Source organism: Sarcophilus harrisii, chromosome 4, assembly GCF_902635505.1.
Source record: "Sarcophilus harrisii chromosome 4, mSarHar1.11, whole genome shotgun sequence".
In the NCBI taxonomy this organism is placed as follows: domain Eukaryota; kingdom Metazoa; phylum Chordata; class Mammalia; order Dasyuromorphia; family Dasyuridae; genus Sarcophilus; species Sarcophilus harrisii.
Window position 1 is genome coordinate 457,030,347 of NC_045429.1, and position 23,125 is coordinate 457,053,471.

At 43.0% G+C, this 23,125-nt stretch overlaps 1 protein-coding gene across 4 annotated transcripts; it reads left to right on the forward strand.

The window, feature by feature from the left end:
* The first annotated feature begins 2,605 nt into the window (after positions 1-2,605).
* On the forward strand, positions 2,606-22,901 carry LOC105749020 (zinc finger protein 271-like). 4 transcript variants are annotated; one of them, XR_004234107.1, is made up of 9 exons: positions 2,606-2,801; positions 4,901-4,989; positions 5,391-5,517; positions 6,872-6,967; positions 11,350-14,611; positions 18,391-18,530; positions 18,791-19,001; positions 19,647-19,951; positions 22,488-22,901. XR_004234107.1 is itself a non-coding variant. In XM_031968187.1 (5 exons), the coding sequence occupies exons 2-5, from the start codon at positions 4,939-4,941 to the stop codon at positions 14,085-14,087; spliced, it is 3,012 nt and encodes a 1,003-aa protein (XP_031824047.1). In that variant the 5' UTR covers positions 2,606-2,801; positions 4,901-4,938; the 3' UTR covers positions 14,088-14,877. The 4 variants fall into 4 exon arrangements, 1 of the variants encoding a protein (XP_031824047.1); XR_004234106.1 differs by having other exon boundaries at positions 18,391-19,001; XR_004234108.1 differs by having other exon boundaries at positions 2,606-2,759; positions 18,391-19,001.
* Positions 22,902-23,125: the final 224 nt, after the last annotated feature.

Here is a 23,125-nt window from a genome sequence, read left to right on the forward strand (position 1 = left end):
ATGGCTTAACACTTTGTAAAGATTCCAACAAATAGAAAAAAGCAACAAAAATAATTCAAGAATAGAAATGAAAAAAATTGAGAATAGTTGATTCATTAAAGCAAGAAAGAACACAAGAGGAAAAAATATGCATTGAATTACTGTGGTATGTGGGAAAATCAGAGGAATTTTTTTGAAAAGCACATGAAGAAAAAGGGCTATATTGGGGGTCAAATAAATTGGGTTTGTTACGCCCCTATGGACTACTCTAACCTGATAGCTCCTCTTTGAGCTACTCTTAATGCCCATTCATCAACGGCCTGGCTAGGCCATGCTTACCCGTCTATGGGACCCGGATCCCATAGAGACAGACCACCAGGAGGTAGGGGTAAAACGAAAGAGAACTTTATTCTTAGATAGCACATATTTATACCCCCATGACATTCTGGGGGAAGGGCAGGTCCTCTAGGAACCTGGCATATGGGATTGGCCCGAGAAGAAGGAAGGAGGCGTACTAGGCTTTGAGAGCACTAAGGAGGGAGACGTGGCACCTGGGGTCAGACACCGCCTCCTGGGGCTATGCCCCACCTCCCCGTAGGACTCCCTGCGCCTAGGAACCTCTCATCCCTCAGGTCCTCCCACATGCCTTGAACTGCATTCCTTGCTTCTAGAGGCTTTTTAACCCTTAGAGGGTTCATGTCCTTATTGTGACATGGAATAAATCATTCTAGTCTTAATTGCCTCATATAATCCACATAGCAGGTGCTTTATAAATTTTTTTTTACTTTTTTTCTCCATCACTAAAATGAAGTAGGATGAAATAAATTATATCAAAACTACCATCTAGATCCAAATCTAATGACTTTATGAAACCTACAAAAAAGAAAAGGAATACTATTTTCTAATAAAGTTTTTAACTAATTAAGTATTACAGGGCAAATTTCTTGAAAGCAAGCATTGTTCTGGTGTTTTTTAATCACTCCCAAATAGGCAAATACTCTTCCCTTTCCCATTGACACTGATAGACTGGGTCACTTGAAGATGTCTCTCCAAAGTTATCTACGGATAATTCTGAGGGGTTGGAGTTTTCTAGGATAGTCATGAGTCTCCATCTGCTGTCTATATAGCAAAGCGATTAAGAGAACTCAATGATTTAGCAAGGGTTTTTCCCGAGAAAGTTTAACAAGAAGTAATAGCAAAAGGAATAAATATTTTATTGGTATCTTCCTGGAGATAGCCCTGCTGCCAGTGATTCTGTCAATAACCCCAGTTGTGGGTGGAAACTGAAATTTCCGATGGATCTGGTTACAAAGCTATTGCCTTCCTGGATCTAAGTTAACCTAAGTTCCATAAAGAACAAAGACGAGAAATAGAAGTAATACATGTTCAATACTATCAAATAGGTAGTATACAGATTTTTGCACCTGTGCCCTTTTCCTTCTGCTCTGATCTTTCGGAGTATGGGCCAAGTAGTGAGAGGTATTGCTAGATCAAGGATCAGTGTTGTTTAGTGACTTTTAGGATATGGTTACAAATTGCTTTACGAAATAGCTGGATCAATTGAAAGCTTTATCAACAGTAAATTAATGTCCCCCGCGTGGAGCAGACTTGCAAACTGCAGAGGGGCCAGAGGATTTCGGGGGGTGGGGAAACCTCGGGCCCGGGTGTCACGAAAGACTGCAAGAACTGGAAAGAGCCAGAGACGTTTGGGGAGGGGGAGCACGTCTCCGTGTTCGAACCCGGGAAGGCAGGGTTTACGCTTGTGCTCTTTGTCCCCAGGACCCGGGGGACCCCGCCTCGCAGACTCCCGGGTCTCGTGGACCGAAACCGGACATAAAGAAGGAATCACGAGCCCCACAGTGTCCAGGAGCCTCAGGAAGGGCAGGAAAGCTGCGCAGCAGAAACCAGGGCTAGGCGCGGCTCTTGCATCCAGTCCACGGAGGAGCGCCCCTTTCCCCGCACCAGGGGACGGAGAGGCGGAACCCTTGTGCCACAAGGTTCAAGTGGGAGTTATTCTTGCATCGCCTCCTGACACCCTAGAATACGTCCCCAAGGGTCTCCTGAGCAACCTTTTCCATAAGGCTACCATGGACAGCGACTCCTCTCGGCTTAGTCGGAAAACCCAGGCGGGGCGGAGCCAGCGGCCCTAGACAAAGCTCGGAGGAAAAGGATCTGGGGACCCTGACGGCGGCACCGAGGGAGGCTCGGGGGTGCGGGGACTCTTCTCGGTCCCGCTCCCGGTACAAACGATCCCCCAAAACTGAACCTGAGGTCGCAGGGGCATTGGGCGGGAGGGGCGGGGCACTCACTCATCCAATGATCTGTTACAAAGGACCAGACAAAGCGGTCGCTGTGGAGGAGAGACCTAAGGGACCACAGGACGGGGTTAGTGCCCGGAAATGAAACACCAGGAAAAGAATAGAATCTCCACAAGCCTTTGTCCAGTGTGCAGACTCACAGCCTTCGGGAGTTAAAAAATAAAAAAGGTCGCAATGCTTCCTGGGATCTGTAGTCTAGCTCAGTGACCATTATGTGCGGGCAGGACGGGACCTTCCTTTTCCGCACTCTGTTTCCCAGAAGCATTTGGGGATGGCTAGTCTGTGGCTCCATAGGCTAGCAAGCTTGCCGCCCAGTACAATGCATCATGGGAATGCTGCTTCCGTCTTTTTGAGTGCACCTCTGATTCGCTGACCAGGAGAGAGTAAAGGAGCAAGAGCGCCAGCGTCGAACCGGCTCCTGGCTCGCGGCTTCCTGCTTCCTGTCCTGTCGGGAGGACCAAAGTGAGCGCGGGAGGATCCCTGCCCTCCTTTTCCCCACCTTGGGTATGCTTGCCTAGCCGGCTCGGGTAGTGAGCACGGGATGCCGCGCACGCGCTTCTTCAGCTACGCCCCCTTATCCCAGAGTTCCTGGTGCCGGCCCTGCGGTTTTTGTCATTACGCACGCGCGGCTTCGGCTCCCGTTGCGTTAACTGCGGGCAGAAAGTGTCACCCAGCTTCAGTCGGGACAGTGCGCAGGCGCAACTCCGGCTCCAGCTAAGAGCCATAGACAGTGAGGGCAGGCAAGCAGTAGTCCTGACAGTGCGCATGCGCCTGTGCGCCCCTGAGCCCTAGTCCTGGGACGGTCTGGCTCTGAGTTGCTGTCCACATGTGCACGCGGTGGATGTGTAAAAGCTCCTGAATGTGTCAGTGCAAGCGTTTGTTAGGGTGCTGTGAGTGTGTGTGTGCAGCCCCTTCATCTCCCGCAGCCTTCTCTCCCCTTTCGAGCCCTGTCACCCCCTTTTTTAGACCCTCTTTGCGGCTGGACCCAAGCTACCTCCTCTCCTTGTCCCCGGGACACTCCCCCAAGGGGCGCGCCCTTATTGCTCCAGCTTTAGTTTCTTCCCTCCTCCCTCCAATGCTCGGGTCCCTCCTGCATCCTCTGGGCAGCCTCAGGAACCCTTTCCTGGCCGGGCCCGGCCCCACTTTCCTCCCTCCCAGAAGCATTGATGGAGACTCTTCTAGGGTCATAGCTGGGCTTGGTGAAAAGAGGGGGACCTCCCCCCTCCTCCCCCCATGGGTCCCGGCAGAGAGAAGGGCCAGAGGCCGAGATGACGTCAGCCTTTCTTAGTGGATCCTGCTGAGCCATGTTGTCAGGCCCCCACAGAGTCTTCCATGACCCCTCCCCCCCCACGAGTCCCCGCCCTGCGGGTCACTGTGGGGTTTGGGCTGCGGGAGCCCGGGCTCCAGGGGGCGCTGCTCTTCCCGGGCTCTGTGTGTCCCAGGGGGAGGCGGGTACTTGGCCCCCGCTGGTAGCCCTGGCAGCGCTTTGAGACCCGCCCCCAAGGACACTGGTGGGAGGACTGGCGGCCCAGGCTCGGGGCGTGCTCTGACTCGCGCCTCCCTGGGGGCTTGTTCTTGATTATTGTGGAAGGAAGGAGGTTCCCTCGCAGCCCGTGGGGTCTCCCAACATGCCCTGAAATTTGCCCTGAAAAGTTTGATGAGAAACTTGCCCGAGCCCGGAGGGGCTCCCGGGGAGGCGGATGCGCGGGGGTCACCCAAGGGCTAAAGCGCATCCGGCCTGAGCGACAGGGGGAGCCCCTGGGGCCGGGGCAGCCGTGGGCAGGGGAGGGGGGGAGGGGCTCAGGGGGCATCGGGGAGGTCGGGGCCGAGACCCTGCCCAGAGCAGCGGCAGCCTGAGGGCCCCGGGGCCCCTGCGCATCCAGCCTGGGCCGGGACCGGGTCTCCAGGCCCGAGGGGGCCCCGTCTGGGAGAATATTCCATGAGGTGATGTGTTTCACAGCCGGGAATCCCAGGAAGTCACAGGCAAAGTGGTGCAAACAGTGGCTCCGGACTTTGGTTTGTTAGAAAAGAAAAAAATAAAAGCTTTGAAAAAATTAAAATGTCCTGGAATGTATAAAGCACCAAAGATCTTAAAGGTGCCTCTCCTTTGGCAGCAACTGTGTCTGTGTCTCTCTGTGTGCAGCAGTTTTCCCTGTCCCCCTTCCTCCCCCCCCACTTCCTCCGGGCCGGGATTGCTTCCTTCCTGCCTCGGTGTCTCCACAACCTGCACAGACCCCAGCGGGTGCCCCCGGCCCTGCCACATCCTTCCCCTTTCCCCCCAAGGCCCTTGCCCTTAGTGAGTCACCTCCTCAGCAGGACGGCACCATCGGGGCTCCTGCTTCCTCCCCCTCCGCCAGGGTCTCCCCTGTGCCAGCTCCAGGGGCCTGTTCCCCGTCCTCCTGCTCCCCTGTGCCAGGTCCTTCCCAGGCCGGAAAGCCCCCAGAGCTGGGCTAGGCCAGGGGAGGCCCCCAGACCTTCAGCAGACCCGCCCTTCTGTGAGAGGGCTCCCACACTCTCGAGCTCCCAGAGGGGCTGGGGGGATACTTGTCCAGGAGCCCCCAGTAGAGCCGGTCTGGGCCCCTCACAGCTTCTTTCTCCTCCAGCTCAGCCCCGTAAAGACCCTGCTCTTCCCCAGCGGCAGATGGAGGCCAAGGAGGGCCCGACTTCTGGCTTCCTCATGGCCCCCTTTCAGGTGAGTCCCAGTTCCTCCTGCACCCTTCTCCCCTCCTGCCTCCCTTTCTTTCCTCCAGCTCGGGTCAGCAGGGACACAAAGGCTGAGTGAGTCTGGCCCCGGCCCTGGGCCCTCCCTCTTGTTCAGTAATGGAGACGGATCAATCAGGGCACCTACAGGGCGTCCATATTTGGACTGTGATTGCCAGTGTTGGTTTTGTGCTCAGGGGTCAGATGCCGGCTCCTCCTGGGAGGTTTGGGCTCTAAGAGAAAAGGGCCCCGGGCCCCGGGGGTTCTTGGAGAGGGTTGTTGGGGGATCACGGGTAACCCAGTGTGAGCAGGCTCCCAAGGCCCCCACAAGGAGGAGAGCAGGACACCGAGGCAGGCTCGGTCTGGGGCTCAGCAGGCTTGTGTCTGATTCAGGAGCCAGTGACCTTCCGGGATGTGGCCGTGGACTTCACCTGGGAGGAGTGGAGGGTCCTGGAGCCGGCCCAGAGGGCCCTGCACAGGGACGTGATGCTGGAGACCTTCCAGAACCTGGTCTCTGTGGGTAAGTGCAGCGGCCCCTTGAAGAGGGCAGAGCTGAGTTGGATCATGGGGTCCCAGTGTCTCCTCTACAGCCTGACCCGTAGTGATGGAGAGCCAAGGACTGGCCTTCCTCCCTTAGCACAGAATGGAGCTGCTGACCTGGTTGTCCTTCCAAGCCTAACTCAGACCTTGGCCGGTCCTCAGGCAGATGTGGGATTTGGAAGTTCCCCCCAATGCTTCCAGGGGAAGTCTCTGAGGCCCCCCTGTCCTTTATAGCTCTTGTCATTGTTCCCCCTGAAGTGGGGGGTCCAGGGTGCCCTTGGGCACCTCCTGCCCGGCTTCTCTGCTGCCCCTTGCCAGGTCCTCTTCTCCCCTGTTCCTGTTCTTTGGGAATCCTCCTTCTTTATGTTATGGGGCCTGCTTGGGGCAGTAGGGAGACCTTAAGGTCCTCCTGGGGATCGGGCACTCGGCTGAGAACCGGGCCCCCGAGGAAAGGCCCGGAGCCTTCCTGCTCTCAGGGAGTCCTGTCACACGGGAGGGACAACATGCAAACTGCTTAGGGACAAAGGAGATGTGGCAGAGACAACTGGGGATTATCCAGAGGAAAGGCCCCGGACTTAAGGGGGAGGGGGACTGACTTTGGCAGGAGGTGGGATTTTAGCAGGGAAGGAAGCCACGAGACACTGAGGGAGCCAAGAAGTCAAGGGATGAGGGAGAGCCCCTGAAAGGGCCGTGTCTGATGGGCAGATGGGGCATCTTGTTCTGGGAAGCACACAGAGGCCAGTGTCCAAATCTCCCCTGATGGGCTTGTTCCTATTTTTCACCCTCTCTTCAATCCCTGAGGACCTTGTGTGCCCTGCTTTCTCCACCCCTGGTGCAGTTGTGACTGGATGCTGGAGTCAGGGCACAGCCAGGGGGAACTGGGCCTTTGGGAGGCTTTGCAGCTTCCTCCAGGAAGCCTGACCTGCCCATTCTCCACATCTGCCCTCAGTGGAGCTCAGCCATGAGTCCAGGTGGAGGCCAGAGTCTGAGCATGGTGAGGGCTTCTGGGTCTCCTTCTCGAAGGCAACACTGTTGTGGTTGTCTCAGAGCCTTGACAACTTGCGAGTCTTCTGGGAAGGATCTGGGAGTAATCTGAGCAGGAAAGTCCCAGTGGAGAAGGAAATGCTCTTGGTTAGATTGAAGATGCCCTTGGATGAAGAGCTTGTCTGAGCATGTCTGGGACAGACAGCACAGATGGGAGGGAAAGTGGACCCAGGGTCGGGGCCCCTGCTGCATGGGGAGACAGAGCTGAGAGCTTCAGAGCCCTCTGGGCATCCTCCCCACCTGCTTGTCCCTGAGTAATTAAGTTCCGGATGTTCTGTCCCTGTGTGCAGGCATTCCTGTTTCCAGACTGGATGTGATCTCCCTGTTGGAGAAGCAAGAAGGAGCCTGGACTCTTGAGAGCAGAGAGTCCAGTGGGTCTCCTCAAGGTGGGTGAAGAGCAGGCAGATGCTGGGAGGCAGCCCCCTCTGCCTTGTTCTCTGTTCTGGCCAATATGGCAGTGCCATCCCTGGATCCAAGGCAGGAGAGCTTGGCTGCTTGTGTCTGCATTGTGGTAGCCCGCTGGTCATAGTTCTCCTGTATTTGGTTTTATACTTTTGTTAGTTTTGTGCATTTGACATTCTGTTTCAGAGAAACCGTCATTTGTCCTTTTTAGAAATTTGCAGTTTAAACAGTTTTCTTAATGCCTCTTGCTCATTTGTGTTTATTTATTTATTTAATTTTTATGTCTAATGTTAATTTGGCCAGTCACATCAATGCTTTCCCTAAAACATTAATCTTGTCTGTCGTTCATATTATAAATTTCACTTAGTCGTGTATGCTCTCCTTGATGTGCTGCTGTAGCTCACTTGCTAATTTAAATCTTTGTGCCAGTATTCATTAGGGACTCCAGTGTTTCATGAGCTCTTTTTGTGTGTTTGGTTTTTAAAAGTAGATTTAAGTCATAGAAGTGTTTTCCTACCTTATGTAATGGAAGCAGTTATTCTTTGAATGTTTGGTAGAAATCCCTCATAGGTTTATCTTCCCTAGAGTTTTTCCATTGGAAGTTCAGTCATAACTTACTTGATTTATTTTTCTGAGAATGAGTTATTTCAATTCTCTATTGCTCTATATTAAATTCTTTATTCCTTGGTTGACTGTTATCTGTTTCAGTGACATCATCATCCATTTTGTTGGCATATAATTGATCAAAACCTTCTTTTTGTTCATTCATTGTTTAGTTTGATTCCTTGTGACCCCATGGACCACAGAAAACTAGGCCCTTCTATCCTCCACTATCTACAAGTCTTTCTAAGTTTTTCTTTCCATGACACGATCTAGTGATTTCATCTTCTCTTCATGTGGCCAGAGTATTTCAGCTTCAGCTTCAGGATTTGCTCTTCCAGAGTCTAACTTATTATTTCTAACTAATCATTACCTCTTTTTTCTTTCATTTGTAGTTTTTAAAAAGTTACTTGGTGATATATTTTCTTCCTTATATCTACCTACTGAATTCCCTTTTTCCTCCCTTTTCTTTCCTCTCTTTTGAACACAGAAACACTCTCCCTCTGACTCATCTGTATCATATATAACCTTCCCCATTATACTTGAACACAATAAGGCTCTAAAGAGGCCTTGGAATCTTTTCTCTCTAGTAGAATATAATCATGTCATTATTATCTTAGTCCCTTATTTTAGCTTAAATGTATTTATTCTTCTAGATTTCTCTTGTCTCCTTTGCTTTTCATCATGTTAATTCAGTTCTGATCTTTTCATCAGGAGTACTTAAAAACCCTCTATTTCATTAAACGTCCTTTTTTCCCCTGTGGGATTTTATTCAACTGTGCGTGGTAATAAATTATTCTTAGTTGTAAGCTAATGCTTTTTGGATTTTGGAATCCAATTCCAAATTGGAGGAATTTAAATTTTCCTCTTCATCTTAATGATAGCTGCTAAGTCTTGTGTGTTACTAATTATTGTTCATTGTTCCTTGAACTCTTTTCATTATATAATGGTATTTTTCCTTTGACAAAGCTCTGAACTGTGGCCTGAATGTTTCTTAATCGTTTTATTTTGCAGTTCCTTTCAGGTAGTGATGAGTCAATTTTTTTCTACTTTTACTTTGCCTTCATTTGTAATTTCTTAAAATATAGTATACAGTTTTGTTTTGGTTTTTTGTCCTGATTTTTAGTAATCTGATGGTTCTTTTATTATCTCTTCAGTAATACAATTTGGAATAATACAAGCTACTAACACTTAAAAATGCACTAAGGTGTTTGGTACACTTTGTATATGATGTTAATTATTTTTTTCTTTTATGTTTACTTATTTTTTAGTGTTATATTGCCTCCTCTAATTTCATCCATAATTAAGATAAATGTCTTGCTTTAGATGTATCGGAGAATCATAAAACAGTTTGATGTCCATTCGAGTGGACACTGAATACAAATACAAACCATACCCGATAGCTGAAAAATAAGCATATACTCCAAGGGAGCCAAAGAGGAGAAAACTCTCAGATCACTTTAATCACTGCTCCTTGAGGCAGCCCATTCTACTTTTGTGAAACTCTAATAATTAAGAAATTTCCTCTTCCATCAGGCCTAAGTTTCTCTCTTTGCAACTTGTACCCACTGATGTTCATTCTTCCCTTTGGGTCTGTCTCCAGTCAGTCTTTTTTGAGAGGTAGCATGATGGGTAGAAAATTGTCTTTGTAGCCTCTGACTCATGTTTAATCTTTCTTGGCAACAGTTGTCTCCATGTCAGTGGAAGAAATTCCTCACCAGGAACTCCTCTGTAGATTAAGTCCCAAGGCCAGTGGGTAAAAGATTTTTCCCAGCTAAAGCCTTTTTTTCTTTTTATGGGATCTGAGACTGTCTGCCTTGCTAGACTATGGCACACAGTTCTTCAGGTACAGTCTTATCAGGGAAGTTCATTGACTTTTGTCTCCAAGACTCTAGGGCTTCTTAAGGATAGCTTCAGAGTGCTTTTATTGTCCAGATATATTTCCACATTCTTTCCTTTACTTAAGTTGAGCATCCTAAAATTCCTACATCTTTTAAAGAACCTTTCCTCTCCTATTTTATAATTGTGGAATAAGTTTCTTTACCTTGATAATTACCTCATATTTTTTTATATATTTCGACCTATTGATTTAATCTTTTTAGATCTCTTTATTTTTTTATAACTACCTTTTTTTCAAAATAACATGCAAAGATAGTTTTCAGCATTCACCCTTGCAAAACTTTGTGTTCCAAATTATTCTCCCTCCCTTCACTCCATCCCCCTCCCATACACAGCAAATAATCCAGTGTGTTAACCATGTATAATTCTTCTAACCATGTTTTCATGTTTATCACACTGCACAAGAAAAATCAGATCAAAAAGGGAAAAAAAATGAGAGGAAAAAAAGGAAGGAAACCACCACAAAAATAGTGAAAATACTATGTTGTAATCCACATTCAGTTTCCACCGTCTTCTCTCTGGGTGCGGATGATTCTCTCCATAACAAGTTTATTTGAAATGGCCTGAATCACCTCGTTGAAAAGAGCCATGTCCATCAGAGTTGGATCATCACATATTCTTGTTGTTGCCGTGTACAATGTTCCCCTGGTTTTACTCACTTCATTCAGCAACAGTTAATGTGAATCTCTCCAGGCCTCTCTCAACTCATCCTGCTAATTGTTTCTTATAGAACAATAATATTCCATAACATTCACACACCATAATTTATTCAGCTATTCCCAACTGATGGGCATCCCCTCTGTTTCTAGTTCCTCTCTACCACAAAGAGGGCTGCCACAAATGTTTTTGCGGATGTGGATCCTTTTCCCTTTTTTACGATGTTGCAATCTCTTTCTTGCCTAGTTGTCATGTATATTGTTAGCTACTTCTCTAAAGTTTGTGTCATTTCTATATTTTGTATCATATATGCCTTTAAATCATTTATTAAAATAGGTTGTTGGATTTAAAAAAAAAATTTGGCATGACCTTACCTATAATAGAAATTATCTTCTCAAGGGATAGGAAGCAGGGTGAGAAAATTCAGTGCTGAAAATAGAACTGAATTTAAAAAATGAAAACAGAAAACAATATACTTGCCTATTTTACTAGGGAATAAGGTGAATCTCTTAAGATTTAGTATATGATATTTTGGGTTTTCTCCATTTTTCTTTTTGTAATGGGTCAAATTGCTCTTTCTTCTTGGTTCTTTTTTAAAAATCCATCAATTGTTATAGATTAACAACAGTGGATCTTAGTGAATTTGTAATTATAAATTGGCATTCAATAAATTTTGTGTTTAACTGTCCTTTTCAAGATTTTTGGCAACTTAATATATATATATACATAGATATATATAGATATATTCACTTTCCTGAAACATATTGGTTTAATTCTTTTTGTTAATTTGAGGAAATCTTATTACTTCTCTGATTGCTTATTGTCTACTAAATCTGTTATTTTTATCTATATAGATTCTAAGTTGAATGTTTTCATTTGAGTGATTTTTCTTTGCTAATATTCTCCCTTCTTGTGTGACGTTCTACTTTCAGGATACAAAAGATAATTGGGCTTCCCATTAAATGTTTTTATTGACATCTGTAATTGTTTGAATGCATTGTAAGGAAACTTACCTAGTCCTAAGCAGCTAAGGGCTCTTTACTTTCTTTTTCTCTCTCTTTGGTTTCATTCAGATAAACTGTTCTGTTTGGTTCAAAGTGAGCATCATTGTCCTTATTGGCAGACACAAAAACTAGAACTTGCTCTAAAGAAGGTTCCTTGCTCTCAGTACAGAATCAGTGAGTAGTAGTTTATTTTTTATTTTTTTCAGATTCCCTTAGCAATGAGATCAAATTTGAAACAAGGAGCTCAAGTCTGATGCAGAACATTTCTGTAGGAGCATCGTCCAAGAAGATACTACCAAAAGACACAGCCTGGAACTGCAAGATGGAGAAATCTAAGGAACATGATGTTGATTTAGAAAACCCAAAGGACATCCTGGAGAGAAGATTCAGACAAATAGCAGTCACTCCTAGAACAACTTTTAATAAAGGAAGTGGATCTCAGAGTAATATATTTGGGAGAAGATTTAGCTTTGGACCTGTCCTTGTTTCACTGTGGAGAGGAATAATGGGGAGTAGTCTGTATAAATATAAGACACTTGGAAAACATGTCAAAGATTTTCCTGCCCTAATTACTCGTAATACATTTTCCTTAGGGAAGAACTTTTTAAAGTATATCAAATGCAAGAAGCCCTTTAGGTACCACTCAGACCTAATTAAATTTCATAGAACACATGCTGGAGAAAAGCAGCGTAAACAGAGAAAATGTGCCAAAGTTGCTGGCACAAGGGCAAATCTCAGTGATTGTCAGAACAGAGGCAAACATGAGTGTAAGCAATATGAGAAAGCCTTCCGCTACAAAGGATGCTTGACTAAACCTAAAAGTATCCATATTAGAGAGGAACCTTTTGAATGTAATGAATTGGGAAAAGTCTTCAGGGAGAAGGAACATTTTGTTCATTTGGGAATTCAGACCAGAGTGAAACCCTTTGAATGTAACAAATGTGGGAAAGTCTTCCGTGAGAGAGGAAGCTTTAATAAACATCAGAGAATTCATACTGGAGAGAAGCCATTTGAATGTAATGAATGTGGGAAGACTTTCAGTGAGAGGGGAAACTTCAATGTACACCAGAGAATTCATACTGGGGAGAAGCCTTTTGAATGTAATCAATGTGGAAAAGCTTTTAGACGAAAGGGAAACCTTATTCTCCATCAGAGGATTCATACTGGGGAGAAACCTTTTAAATGTAATGAATGTGGGAAAGCTTTTAGCCGGAAGGGAAGTGTTATTCTCCATCAGAGGATTCATACAGGAGAGAAACCCTTTCCATGTAATGCATGTGGGAAAGCTTTCAGTAGGCAGGAAGGCCTCCATAGACATCAAAGAATTCATACTGGAGAGAAACCCTTTCTGTGTAATGAATGTGGGAAAACCTTTCGAGGTAGAGGACATTTTGTTGAGCATCAGAGAACTCATACTGGAGAGAAACCTTTTCTATGCAATGAATGTGGAGAGGCTTTCAGTACAAAAGGAAGCCTCAATAGACATCAAAGTACTCATACTGGAGAGAAACCCTTTACCTGTAACGAATGTGGTAAAGCTTTTAGTACAAGGGGAAGCCTCAGTAGCCATCAAAGCGTTCATACTGGACAGAAACCTTTTTCATGTAATGAATGTCAGGAAGCTTTTAGTACCAGGGGAAATCTCAATAGACACCAAAGAATTCATACTGGAGAGAAAACCTTTCCATGTAATGAATGTGGAGAAGCTTTCACTGAGCTGGGAAGCCTCAATAGTCATCAAAGAATTCACACGGGGGAGAAATTCTTTTCATGCAATGAATGTGGGAAAGCTTTTAGCCAAAAGGGAAACCTTATTCCCCATCAGAGGATTCATACTGGGGAGAAACCCTTTCAATGTGATGAATGTGGGAAAGCTTTTAGCTGGAAGGGAAGTGTTATTCTCCATCAAAAGATTCACACTGGTGAGAAACCATTTCATTGTAATGAATGTGGGAAAGCTTTTAGCCGTAAGGGAAGTGTTATTCTCCATCAGAGGATTCACACTGGGGAGAAACCATTTCGTTGTAACGAATGTGGGAAAGCTTTTAGCCAAAAGGGAAGCCTTATTCTCCATCAGAGGATTCATAGTGGTGAGAAACCCTTTCCATGTAATGAATGTGGGAAAGCTTTCAATTCAAGAAAAAAATATAAAAGACACCAAAGAATTCATACTGGTGAGAAAACATTTTCATGTAATAAATGTGAGGAAGCTTTCACTGAGCTGGGAAGCCTCAATAGACATCAAAGAATTCATACTGGAAAGAAATCCTTTTCATGTACTGAATGTGGGAAAGCCTTTATTTACAGGGCAAACTTCATTGCACATCAGAGAAGTCATACTGAAGCGAAACCATTTACATGTAGTGAATGTGGGAAAGCCTTCATTTGGAGAGGACAATTTATTGCACACCAGAGAAGTCATATTGTAGAAAAGCCCTTTGTATGTAATGAATGTGGAAAAGCCTTCAGTTACAGGGCAAACTTTATTGCCCATCAGATACTTCATACTGGAGAAAAACGTTTTCCATGTAAGAAATGTGGAAAAGCCTTTAGTGTGAGAGAAAACCTTATTGCACATCAGAGAACTCACATTGGAGAAAAACCCTTTACATGTAATGAATGTGGGAAAGCCTTCAGTGTAAGGGGATACTTTATTGAACATCAGATGACTCATACTGGAGAGAAACCCTTTCCATGTAATGAATGTGGGAAAGCTTTCAGTAAACGGGGAAACCTCAAAAGACATCAAAGAGTTCATACTGGAGAGAAACCCTTTTCATGTAATGAATGTGGGAAAGCCTTTAGTCAAAAGGTCAAACTTATGACCCATCAGAGTATTCATACTGGAGAGAAACCCTTTTCATGTAATGAATGTGGGAAAGCATTTAACAGGAAGGACTCTCTCATCAGTCATCAGAGGATTCACTCGAGAGAAACCATTTAAATGTAATGAAGGAAAGCATTTAGGAAGAGGACAAATCTTAACCATCAGAAAACACAGTGGACTAATCCTTTGCTTATAATAAATGTGGGAAAGTTTTCAGCAAGATAGGAACATTTAATATGCATCAGAGAATACATAGTGGAGGGAGACACTTTTCATATAATTGTGGGAAAGCCTTCAATTGGAGAACAACCTTTATTCATCAGAGGACTCGTACTGGAGAGAAACTTGTGTCATGCATGAATGTGGGGAAAGTCTTCAACAGTTACATTTTAAAACCATCAGAGAACTCGAAGAATTTATACCTTAGAAGAAACTTTTGTAGTGAATCTAGGTACTGCTTCAGATGTAAGGCAAGTCTTGCTAGACATAGAAAACTCAGACAGGAGAGAAATCCTTCGATTATAATGAATGGAAAAGAGTTCATCAAAACCTCATGTCGGAGAGAATGGGATATAGTGAATTAATCAAGCATTAAGTTTACATCAATATCAGACAATGTGCTAAGTACTGGGGATTCAAAGGTAAAAGACAAATAGTACTTTCCCTGAAAGAGTTTACATTCTAACGAGGGAGACAAACTGTAGGTGTATATAGGTAGCATGTGCTAAATTAATAAAGTTAGTTTAGGGAGGGTCCTCTTGACTGAGTGATCCAAGAATCCATGTGTAAGATTGTATTTGAGCTTACGCTTGAGGAAACAGGAATTTCATATTTGGAGAAGAGCTGTCCTGAAGAAATAGAACAGTCCAATGTGGCAAAGTTTGAGAAGGCAAGTGATATATACATATATATATATATATATATATATATATATATATATATATAAGATTGGAAAGGTAGGAAGCTATCAGAATGTAAAAGGTTTTGATGTTAAGGAATTTATACCATAGCCAGTGTTTACCTTAGCACTTGAGTGTATAATAAAGTTTTGGACATAATGAGTTTGAGATGCTTGTAGGATAGTCATTTGGAAATGTCCAGTATCTGAATCAAGATATAGTACTGAAACTGAAGAGAAAAAGTGAGCAGGTCCTATAGATTGCAGATTTATCTGAATATAAATAACATTTGAATCAATGAGAACTATTGAGATCACTAAGTAATACAATATTGAGAAAAAGAGAAAGCCAGGATAAAGTCTTGGGTGTACATACAGTTAATGGTCATGACAGGGAAAATCATTAGTAAGGGAAATGGCGAAGAAATATCATCCAGGGGAGAACAGTGTTATGAAAACCCTGGGTTGATAGAAGAGGAAAGTGATAGTATCAAATCCTTTAAAAAAAAAAAAATCAAAGAAAATGAACAAGTCATTGACCTCACCAATTAAGCAATCAGTGGGAACTTTGGAGAAGGCACTTTCAACCTGTAATGAAGTCAGAAACCTTTTTACAGGGAGTTGAGGAGAGGAGAGGACATGAAGACGCTGAAAACAAACAACTTTCCAAGTTGTTTTGCCAAGCAAAAAATGGGGTTGTATGACAGTAACAGAAATGCCAGTATCTTGGAAAAACTCATGGTGCTTAGTGGGACTTGGCTGTGAGTGTAGACAAGGAAAGAATCAGTAGATAAGGAGAATGAATGAAATAGGAAAGTGCTTTCAGTGATTGGAGAAAGCTTATGAGAGAACTGATACTAGAGAAAAACTATTGAGTGATATATTAAAGTAGGTTATATTAAAAGCCATGCCATTTGATTAGTGAATGGCTAATCATATTATATCATGTGGATAGGATGGCTATTCCATGCTGTAAGATGTGATACAAAGTAATAAATATGGGAAAATGTGAAAAAGAACTAAAAAAAATGCACATAATTACTACAGCAATCTAAATAGAAACAATAAAAACAATCCAGAGCTATACAATTATAATGAATAGTTTAATCCTGAGACAATGAAAGAATGTATCTCCCTCCCCTAGCAGAGAAGGAGTATGCATGGTTAGTGTAGCATGACTTTTTGTCCATCTTCCTGCCATGTTTTTTATTTGCTTTTTTTTTTTTTTTTTTTTTTTTTTTTTTTTTTTTTTTTGGCTGAGGCAATTGGGGTTAAGTGACTTGCCCAACAGAAGTGTTAAGTGTCTGAGATCAGATTTGAATTCACGTCCTCCTGACTTCAGGGCTGGTACTCTCCCCACTGCGGCCCCAGCTGCCCCTGCCATAGTTCTTTGCTCCATCTTAACACTTTCCATCTTAGGACCAGGAAATACAAGTCAGTAGCCTTTTGGGTCTGCTATATGTATCACCCATCAGAACAAATCTTGCCTCCCTAGCCACCATTCTTCATAATTTTTTGCAAATTAGAATAAAAGCTCCTTAAGGAAGTCATGGTCTCTTTGTATCTTTATCTCTAATGCTTAATACAGTGCCTGGCAAGTAAGAAGCATTTAATAAATGGGTTTTGCATTGCCTTGCACATATCAGAAAACTTGTTAGATATGGCAATGGCCTAGAAGTGCAATAATAACATTGTGGAATTTGTTTTGTTTAGCCATACCTATGCTAAGGGGGCTTTTTCTTGGAAGTGATAGGTATAAGTGAGATTGGATAAGTTTTGATGCCAAAAAACCCCAACAAAACAAATAAGCAACGCCAGGACAGAGCAAAAAGACGTTGAAAAGGGGACAGTGATACACATGGCAGTGGTAGTACTCTCTAGCTAAATTTAACATATACATTTTTAAAAAGCTGTGTATAATAAAGATCCCTGATTTCATATGTGATCCTCTTTCTGGTTATTTTTTGGTTTTGTTTTGTATTTTAAATGTTAGTGTTTGTTGTTGATATTAAGTTCATAGTAAAAAATAATTAAGTTGTAGATTTTTCCAAGGTACTGTGAAACTAAATATCCAGAAAAATATGAAATCTATTCAGTTATATTTTAAATACTGATTTTTTTTTAACCAAACACTATGCTAAATGTCAAAGATACAAGTAGTAAGGATGAAACTACCTATTAGAAATTACATTCTTATGTGTGAGATAAGTATATATACATGTATGTGTGTGTGTGTGTGTGTGTGTGTGTATATATATATATATATACATATATATGTAACAGTTCACTATATACACATATATAAAAATACAGAAATTTAACATAGTTTACAAAGGCATTAGTTATTCAAGGATGAAAATTCTTACAGAAGATGGTACCCAAGCTACATCCTAAAGGGAGAGCCTGACTACTAGGCAGAGATAAGGAGGGAAAACATTCCAACCATGAAGTGATAATCAGTAAAGTGGTACAAAGATAAGACATTCAGTGTTGTGCATAAAGAACTGGGAGAAGGCCAGTTTGGTTAGATTTCAGAATGGGAACAATGTCTAAGGAGGCTAACTAAGTCTGGGTTTTAAAAACTAAAGGATGAGATTGTATTCTAGAGACAGTAGGAAATCACTGGATTTGTTTCAGTACAGGAATGATAGGATCAGAGCTGGGATTAAGGAAACTCACTTGAGCCACAGTGGGTAGAATGGGCTGGTGTATGGAAGACTTGGAGTAGACAGCCATGTAGAAGACTTGCAATAATCTAGGTGAAGGAATGAAGGCATTAACTAAGATGGTAACTGAGTCAAGAGAAGTAATGATGTAAGTGAATTTGTGTAGATATAACAAGATTTAGCAACTGGATGTGTGGAGTAAGGAAGAGTCAGGAGTCAAGAATCATGTCAAGTTGAAAAATCTATTTTGGAGGATGTCGGTATCTTTGAGAAGAGTAGGGAAGTTTGGAAGAAGGAAGGCTTTAGAGTTAAAAATGGTAAGTTCATTGTTAAGCATATCGAGTCTAAGATGTTTGAAATGTCTGAACAGCAATTGATGATACAGTATTGGAGTTTGGAGAGATAGCTGAACCTGGAAAAACATCTGCATGGATATAATAGCTAATGGACCCATGGAGGCTCCAGAGGTAACTGAGAAAGACAGTACAGAGAAAACAGGAGAAGGCCTAGAATAGAACCTTGGTGATCACCACAGTTAGCAGATGTGACATGAATGATGAGTCAGTCAAGGAGACGGAAGTGATCAGAAAAGCAGGTGATGAACCAGGAGAGGTTGGTATAAGAAATACCCAGAGTATCCAGGAAGAGAAAGTGGATAAGAGTTTCCTTTGGTATAAAGAGATTAAGAAGGATAAAGATTAAGACAAGATTCAACAACAAAGATCATGGTTTACTTTGGAGAAAGCAATTTCAATTGCATTATAAAATTGAAGGCATGGGGTGGGGTGTGGGGGAAATCCCATGACACCTTCAAATTTCATTGGCCCAAATTGACTTTTTTTCTTCTTTCTTTCAGAGTCACTAAGATCAGGAGAATATGGTGACCAATCAAACTTACATAGGTTCTGGCAAAACAGTTGATAAAGTCTCATGATGACGCTCATAGAATTGAGCTAGACAATAGTACAATCACATAGATCTCAAAATGGATTTAAGGTCAGTTCTTAAGAGTAGTCACTAATGATTTAATTTCATATTATACAAAAAATCCTGCAATGATGGGTGATTATGATTTCTTGACCTACCCTGCTGCCGCCATCTTTCCTTTGGTATAAGTAGCTCTTGGACTTGGTGTTGAATGGTTCAGGGTGCCAGTGAGGACCCTTTAGAGGCTGAACCTTTAGTACCAGTTGGATAGTTGCATTGATCTGGGCCTGGGAGTGAAAGGTCCCACTTAAAGTGATCTTGTTTTTGAGGTCCCAGGTCCCAGCTTTCTTAGAAGGTGAAGGTCTTGAAGAATATCCCCAGGAAGAAGGATCCAACTAGGAGGAGACTCCTGAGACCTTCCACTACAGCTTGAAGGCGATACTTGATGGGCAGGAGCAAACCCTACAAGAAACTGGTGGCAGAGTGATTCCTGCCAGGCCTTTGCCATGGAGCACGTGGCCCTGCTGCCTGGGGAGAGAGGTGAGAATTCCAGAAGGGTTGGGGGCTTGGAATCCTACCCAGCATGTAAAGGATTCCTCGGGAAGGATTCCCGGGGCAGCCCAGGGACAAGCAGATGCAGCAGCGGGGTATTTCTGGCCCTTCCCTTCAGTGTTCAGAAGGGGTTCTTGTTGTCAGTCAGTCAGCAGTGGATAAGCTCTTTTGCTGTTGACTTGTGGAAGTTGTACTGACTCTTCAGGACACTATCATCTAGCTGCCTTCTTTACACAGTTCAAGTCCCCATGAAAGGTAGAATGAGTGTTCAGTATCCTGGCCAAAACAGAGTTTCATGACTTTCCCAGCAGCCACTGGCACCTCGGGGAAACAGTAAATGTAGATGGAGGATGGGGTTAGTGTAGGGTAGACCTTGCAGAAATAGGTGAGGAGGCCTGGCAACTCCAGGGAAGACTGCAGCTGATCCTGACCTTTTCCTCCTTATTCAACTCAGCTTCCTGCAGACTCTGCTTCTCTAAGATCAAAGTGATGAGTAAAAGCAGGAAACAGGCAGTCTTTTGCAAATAGTATTCCATAGCATCTCCACCTGACAATCCAGACAGTTAAGGGAGAGGTTCAGAGAAGAGATTGATTGGTTATGGACTGTATTTTTTATTTTTTATTTTTATCAAGCAAGCCCTAGAACAGAGATTGAGGTCACCACCATCATGGAAGGTGCCCATCAGAAGGTTCCCTTTGGAAGTTTTCCTGGGCTCCCGTTTAAGTATCTCCCTGCTCCGATTCCCCAAGGCCCATCACACTGTCAAGTTTCCTAAATGGGACATAAGGACCCAGCAGAATTTGGCCTCCTTGTCCCTGAAGGAAAAGTGAAGATTTTGAAGAATGATCTGTGCTTGTGGGGATTCATCATGGATTTGCCTCAGTCCTGGATCCCTTGTGCAGACTGTGCAAGTGGGACATGAGCCGGATGCAGCACGGTAAGAAAGCGGGCCGCATGGGGCCTGGGACGCTGGGCGCCATCTTGACCGACCCGAACTTCAGCCTGAAACAATCCCACGACCTGGTTGTCTTTCTGACAGTGCTTTCTGGCAGTGAATGATGGGAGCCACCATCTCAGAACGCAGGCTGTGGCTCAAGCTGTGGACAGGGAAGAGGGAGGCAGGCGATTATGGATCCAGAAACATTTCTAGAGTCTGACCAGACTGTGAGGTGGGCTGGTCCGGGAAGGGGAACGAGGGCTGAAACAGGGGCAGTCCCTTCGCTGTGTTGGTTTGTTCCCTCGTCTGAGAAGGGCCCAAGAGGAGGCCACCTGTATTTTGGCTGGAGCCCCTGGGGAGAATATTCTGGGATGTGGTGAATAAGGGCCATGAAAACTGCAAAGGGGAGAAGGAGCCACAGTCTCCACTCTTGGGCAGAGAACTCTCATGGGTGGTCTCTAAGGTCTCTTCTAGCTACAATTCCTCTATCCTCTAATGGGGTTCACAGAACCAAGCACAGTAGGAACGATCTGTCCTGGACGTTGCCCTTTGATGCAGCCTGATATCATCTATTGGCTGCAGTGGCCGCCATGTCAAATGGTTCACTTAGATTGAGCTTCCAAGGAATTAAAACCGGTCTGCCTTTTTCTGGGGAACTGATGTTTGGCCATGTCTTCCCAATTCAGTAATTGTGAATTTGAGTTTCAGAACCCAAATGTAAGAGGACCCTCCTCACCCTTGCATTTTTTCTTATTTAGTTTTATTGGTTTGGTTTAAATTTGGACTCTTATTTATATTGTTAGTCATTCTTCCCAGCTTTCTATCATATCGTGTATGGTTTTCATTAGACTGCTTGCTATGTTTGCCTTAATTTAATATAATGATAAAGGAACATTTCACTGTATAAGGATTTCCTCAGTTTCTTCATTTCCAGTATAACATATTTAATATTTTGCCATTTAAAAAACTTTTTTTTTCCAGAAAACCTTTTCCAAACCAACTGGATTTTCTCCTATGTCTCTCTCTGTGAATACTTTTTAAATAGTCTTGTCACTATCTTATTATAGAGGTAACTATGTGGTGCATTTAGGGTAAGATGCCAGGCCTAAAGTGAGGAAGAATCACCCTCCTCCTGAGTTCACAATAGCTCTGTGACCTTGGACAGGCCATTTAACTCTCCTCAGTTTCCTTATAAATGAGCTGGAGAAGGAAATAATAAACCATTTTACTATCGCACAGAAACCCAACAAAAAGAATGATGAAAAATAGGACATAACTGAAAACACTGAAAAACTACAAAATCTCATTATAGACTGTTAGTATTAGATCTGAATGAGTTGAATTTCATGTTGATCACCTCCTCTCCCCCTGATAATCAGTAAACTCTGTTGCAAATACAAATTCCTAAAAATCTAATGATCATTTTTTTCCTTTTTAAAATTTTTATTTAAAAATATTTATTTATAAAACATATGCATGGGTAATTTTTCAACACTGACCCTTGCAAAGTCTTCTGTTCCAAATTATCCTCTCCTTCCCCCACCCCCTCCCCTAGATGGCAGGTAATCCAATACATGTTAAATATGTTAAAATATATGTTAAATCAACATGTATTGGTCATCCTGCCATCTTGGGGAGGGGGTGGGGGGAAGGAGGGGAAAAATTGGAAGAAAAGGTTTGGCAATTGTCAATGCTATAAAATTACCCACACATATAACTTGTAAATAAAGTATAAATATATATATATATATATATATATATATATATATATATATATATATATATATACACATATTTATACAATTCTCTTGCTGCACAAGGAAAATTGGCTTTAGAAAGAAGTAAATTAAATTAAATTAAAAATAACCTGGGAAGGCAAACAAAATGCAAACAAACATCCACAGAAAGCCTGAAAATGCCATGTTATGATCCCCAATCAGTTCCCATGGTCTTCTCTCTGGGTGTGGATGACTGTCTTCATCACTGAACAATTGGAATTGGTTTGAATCACTTCATTGTTGAAGAGAGCCACGCCCATCAGAATTGATCATCATATAGTCTTGTTGCCATGAATAATATGATCATTTTTTTTCTTCATAATTGTGTACAAATTCAGCAATCAATTTTCCCAGCTTTCAGTCTTCAGGTATATAACTTTTACTTGCATAGATTCCAAATTTTGAAAGTTGATTTTGCAATTGAGTAATTCTCTAAGCTGGACTTTGTCCTTTCCCCTTGGCTTTCCAATATTCTGTCCTACAGAAGATATTTGTTTTTAATTTAATATTACTTTTCATGACATCTGTAGGTACATTGAGTGCTCTGGAACGTCACATATTTGTTCAGGGCAGTTCAGGGCTCTCCATTAATATTTCTTACAAGTCTTTGTTCTCAGTTCCTGAAAACAGTCCTATTATACTTGGTCTAAATTGAGCATTATTCTTGTTGGGAAAGATGGAAATGAGAACCTCTTCTATGGAAGATTATTTTGTCTCAATATAGGAAGGAATGAATACTAACTTTTTGTTTGTTTCAGATTCCTTTAGCGAAGACACTGGATTTGAAGTCAAGAACTTGAACATGGTGCAGAGCATTTGCCTGAGAAGAGGCTCCCAAATGACCATTGCGACTTGAACGAAGCCAGGGAATATGATAGGAATTTGGAGAAAGAGAAGAGAGCCCATGCAGAGAAGGGACCATTCCCAGAACGACTTTGAGTAATGGGAATGTGCCTCAGTGTATGGCAATTGGGAAGAGCTTCAGCCTTGGGCCAGTCTTTGTTGGAACTATGGAGAAAAGTCTGGATAAATATGACAAGTAGAAAGAGCTTGAGAGGTTTTCAAACCTAATTATATATAATATATTCTCTTTAGAGAAGAACTTTTCTAAGTATAGCAAAGGCAAGAAACCTTTCGAAGATCACTTAGATTTATTTAAGTTTCATAGAATAGGTGCTAGAAAAAAATCTACATAAACAGAGTGAATGTGGAAAAGTATTTAGAAGATCAGATCTTATTGAAAATCAGAGAATTCCCATAGGAGACAGTCATTATAAATATAATAAATATGGGAAAGGCTGTTTCCACAAAGGAAACTTGAATGAACTTATCATGCTAAACTGAAACTCTTTAAATATGATGAATATGGGAAAGGCAGAGAAACCTTTTCTCTGCA

What these genes read in the sequence shown, in the direction of transcription:
- LOC105749020 (XM_031968187.1), top strand. Translation starts at nt 4,939, where the DNA reads ATGGAGGCCAAGGAGGGCCCGACTTCTGGCTTCCTCATGGCCCCCTTT. An exon ending in TCCTCATGGCCCCCTTTCAG is followed by an intron (nt 4,990 to 5,390) that starts GTGAGTCCCAGT and finishes TGTCTGATTCAG; the next exon opens with GAGCCAGTGACCTTCCGGGA. An exon ending in CCAGAACCTGGTCTCTGTGG is followed by an intron (nt 5,518 to 6,871) that starts GTAAGTGCAGCG and finishes CCCTGTGTGCAG; the next exon opens with GCATTCCTGTTTCCAGACTG.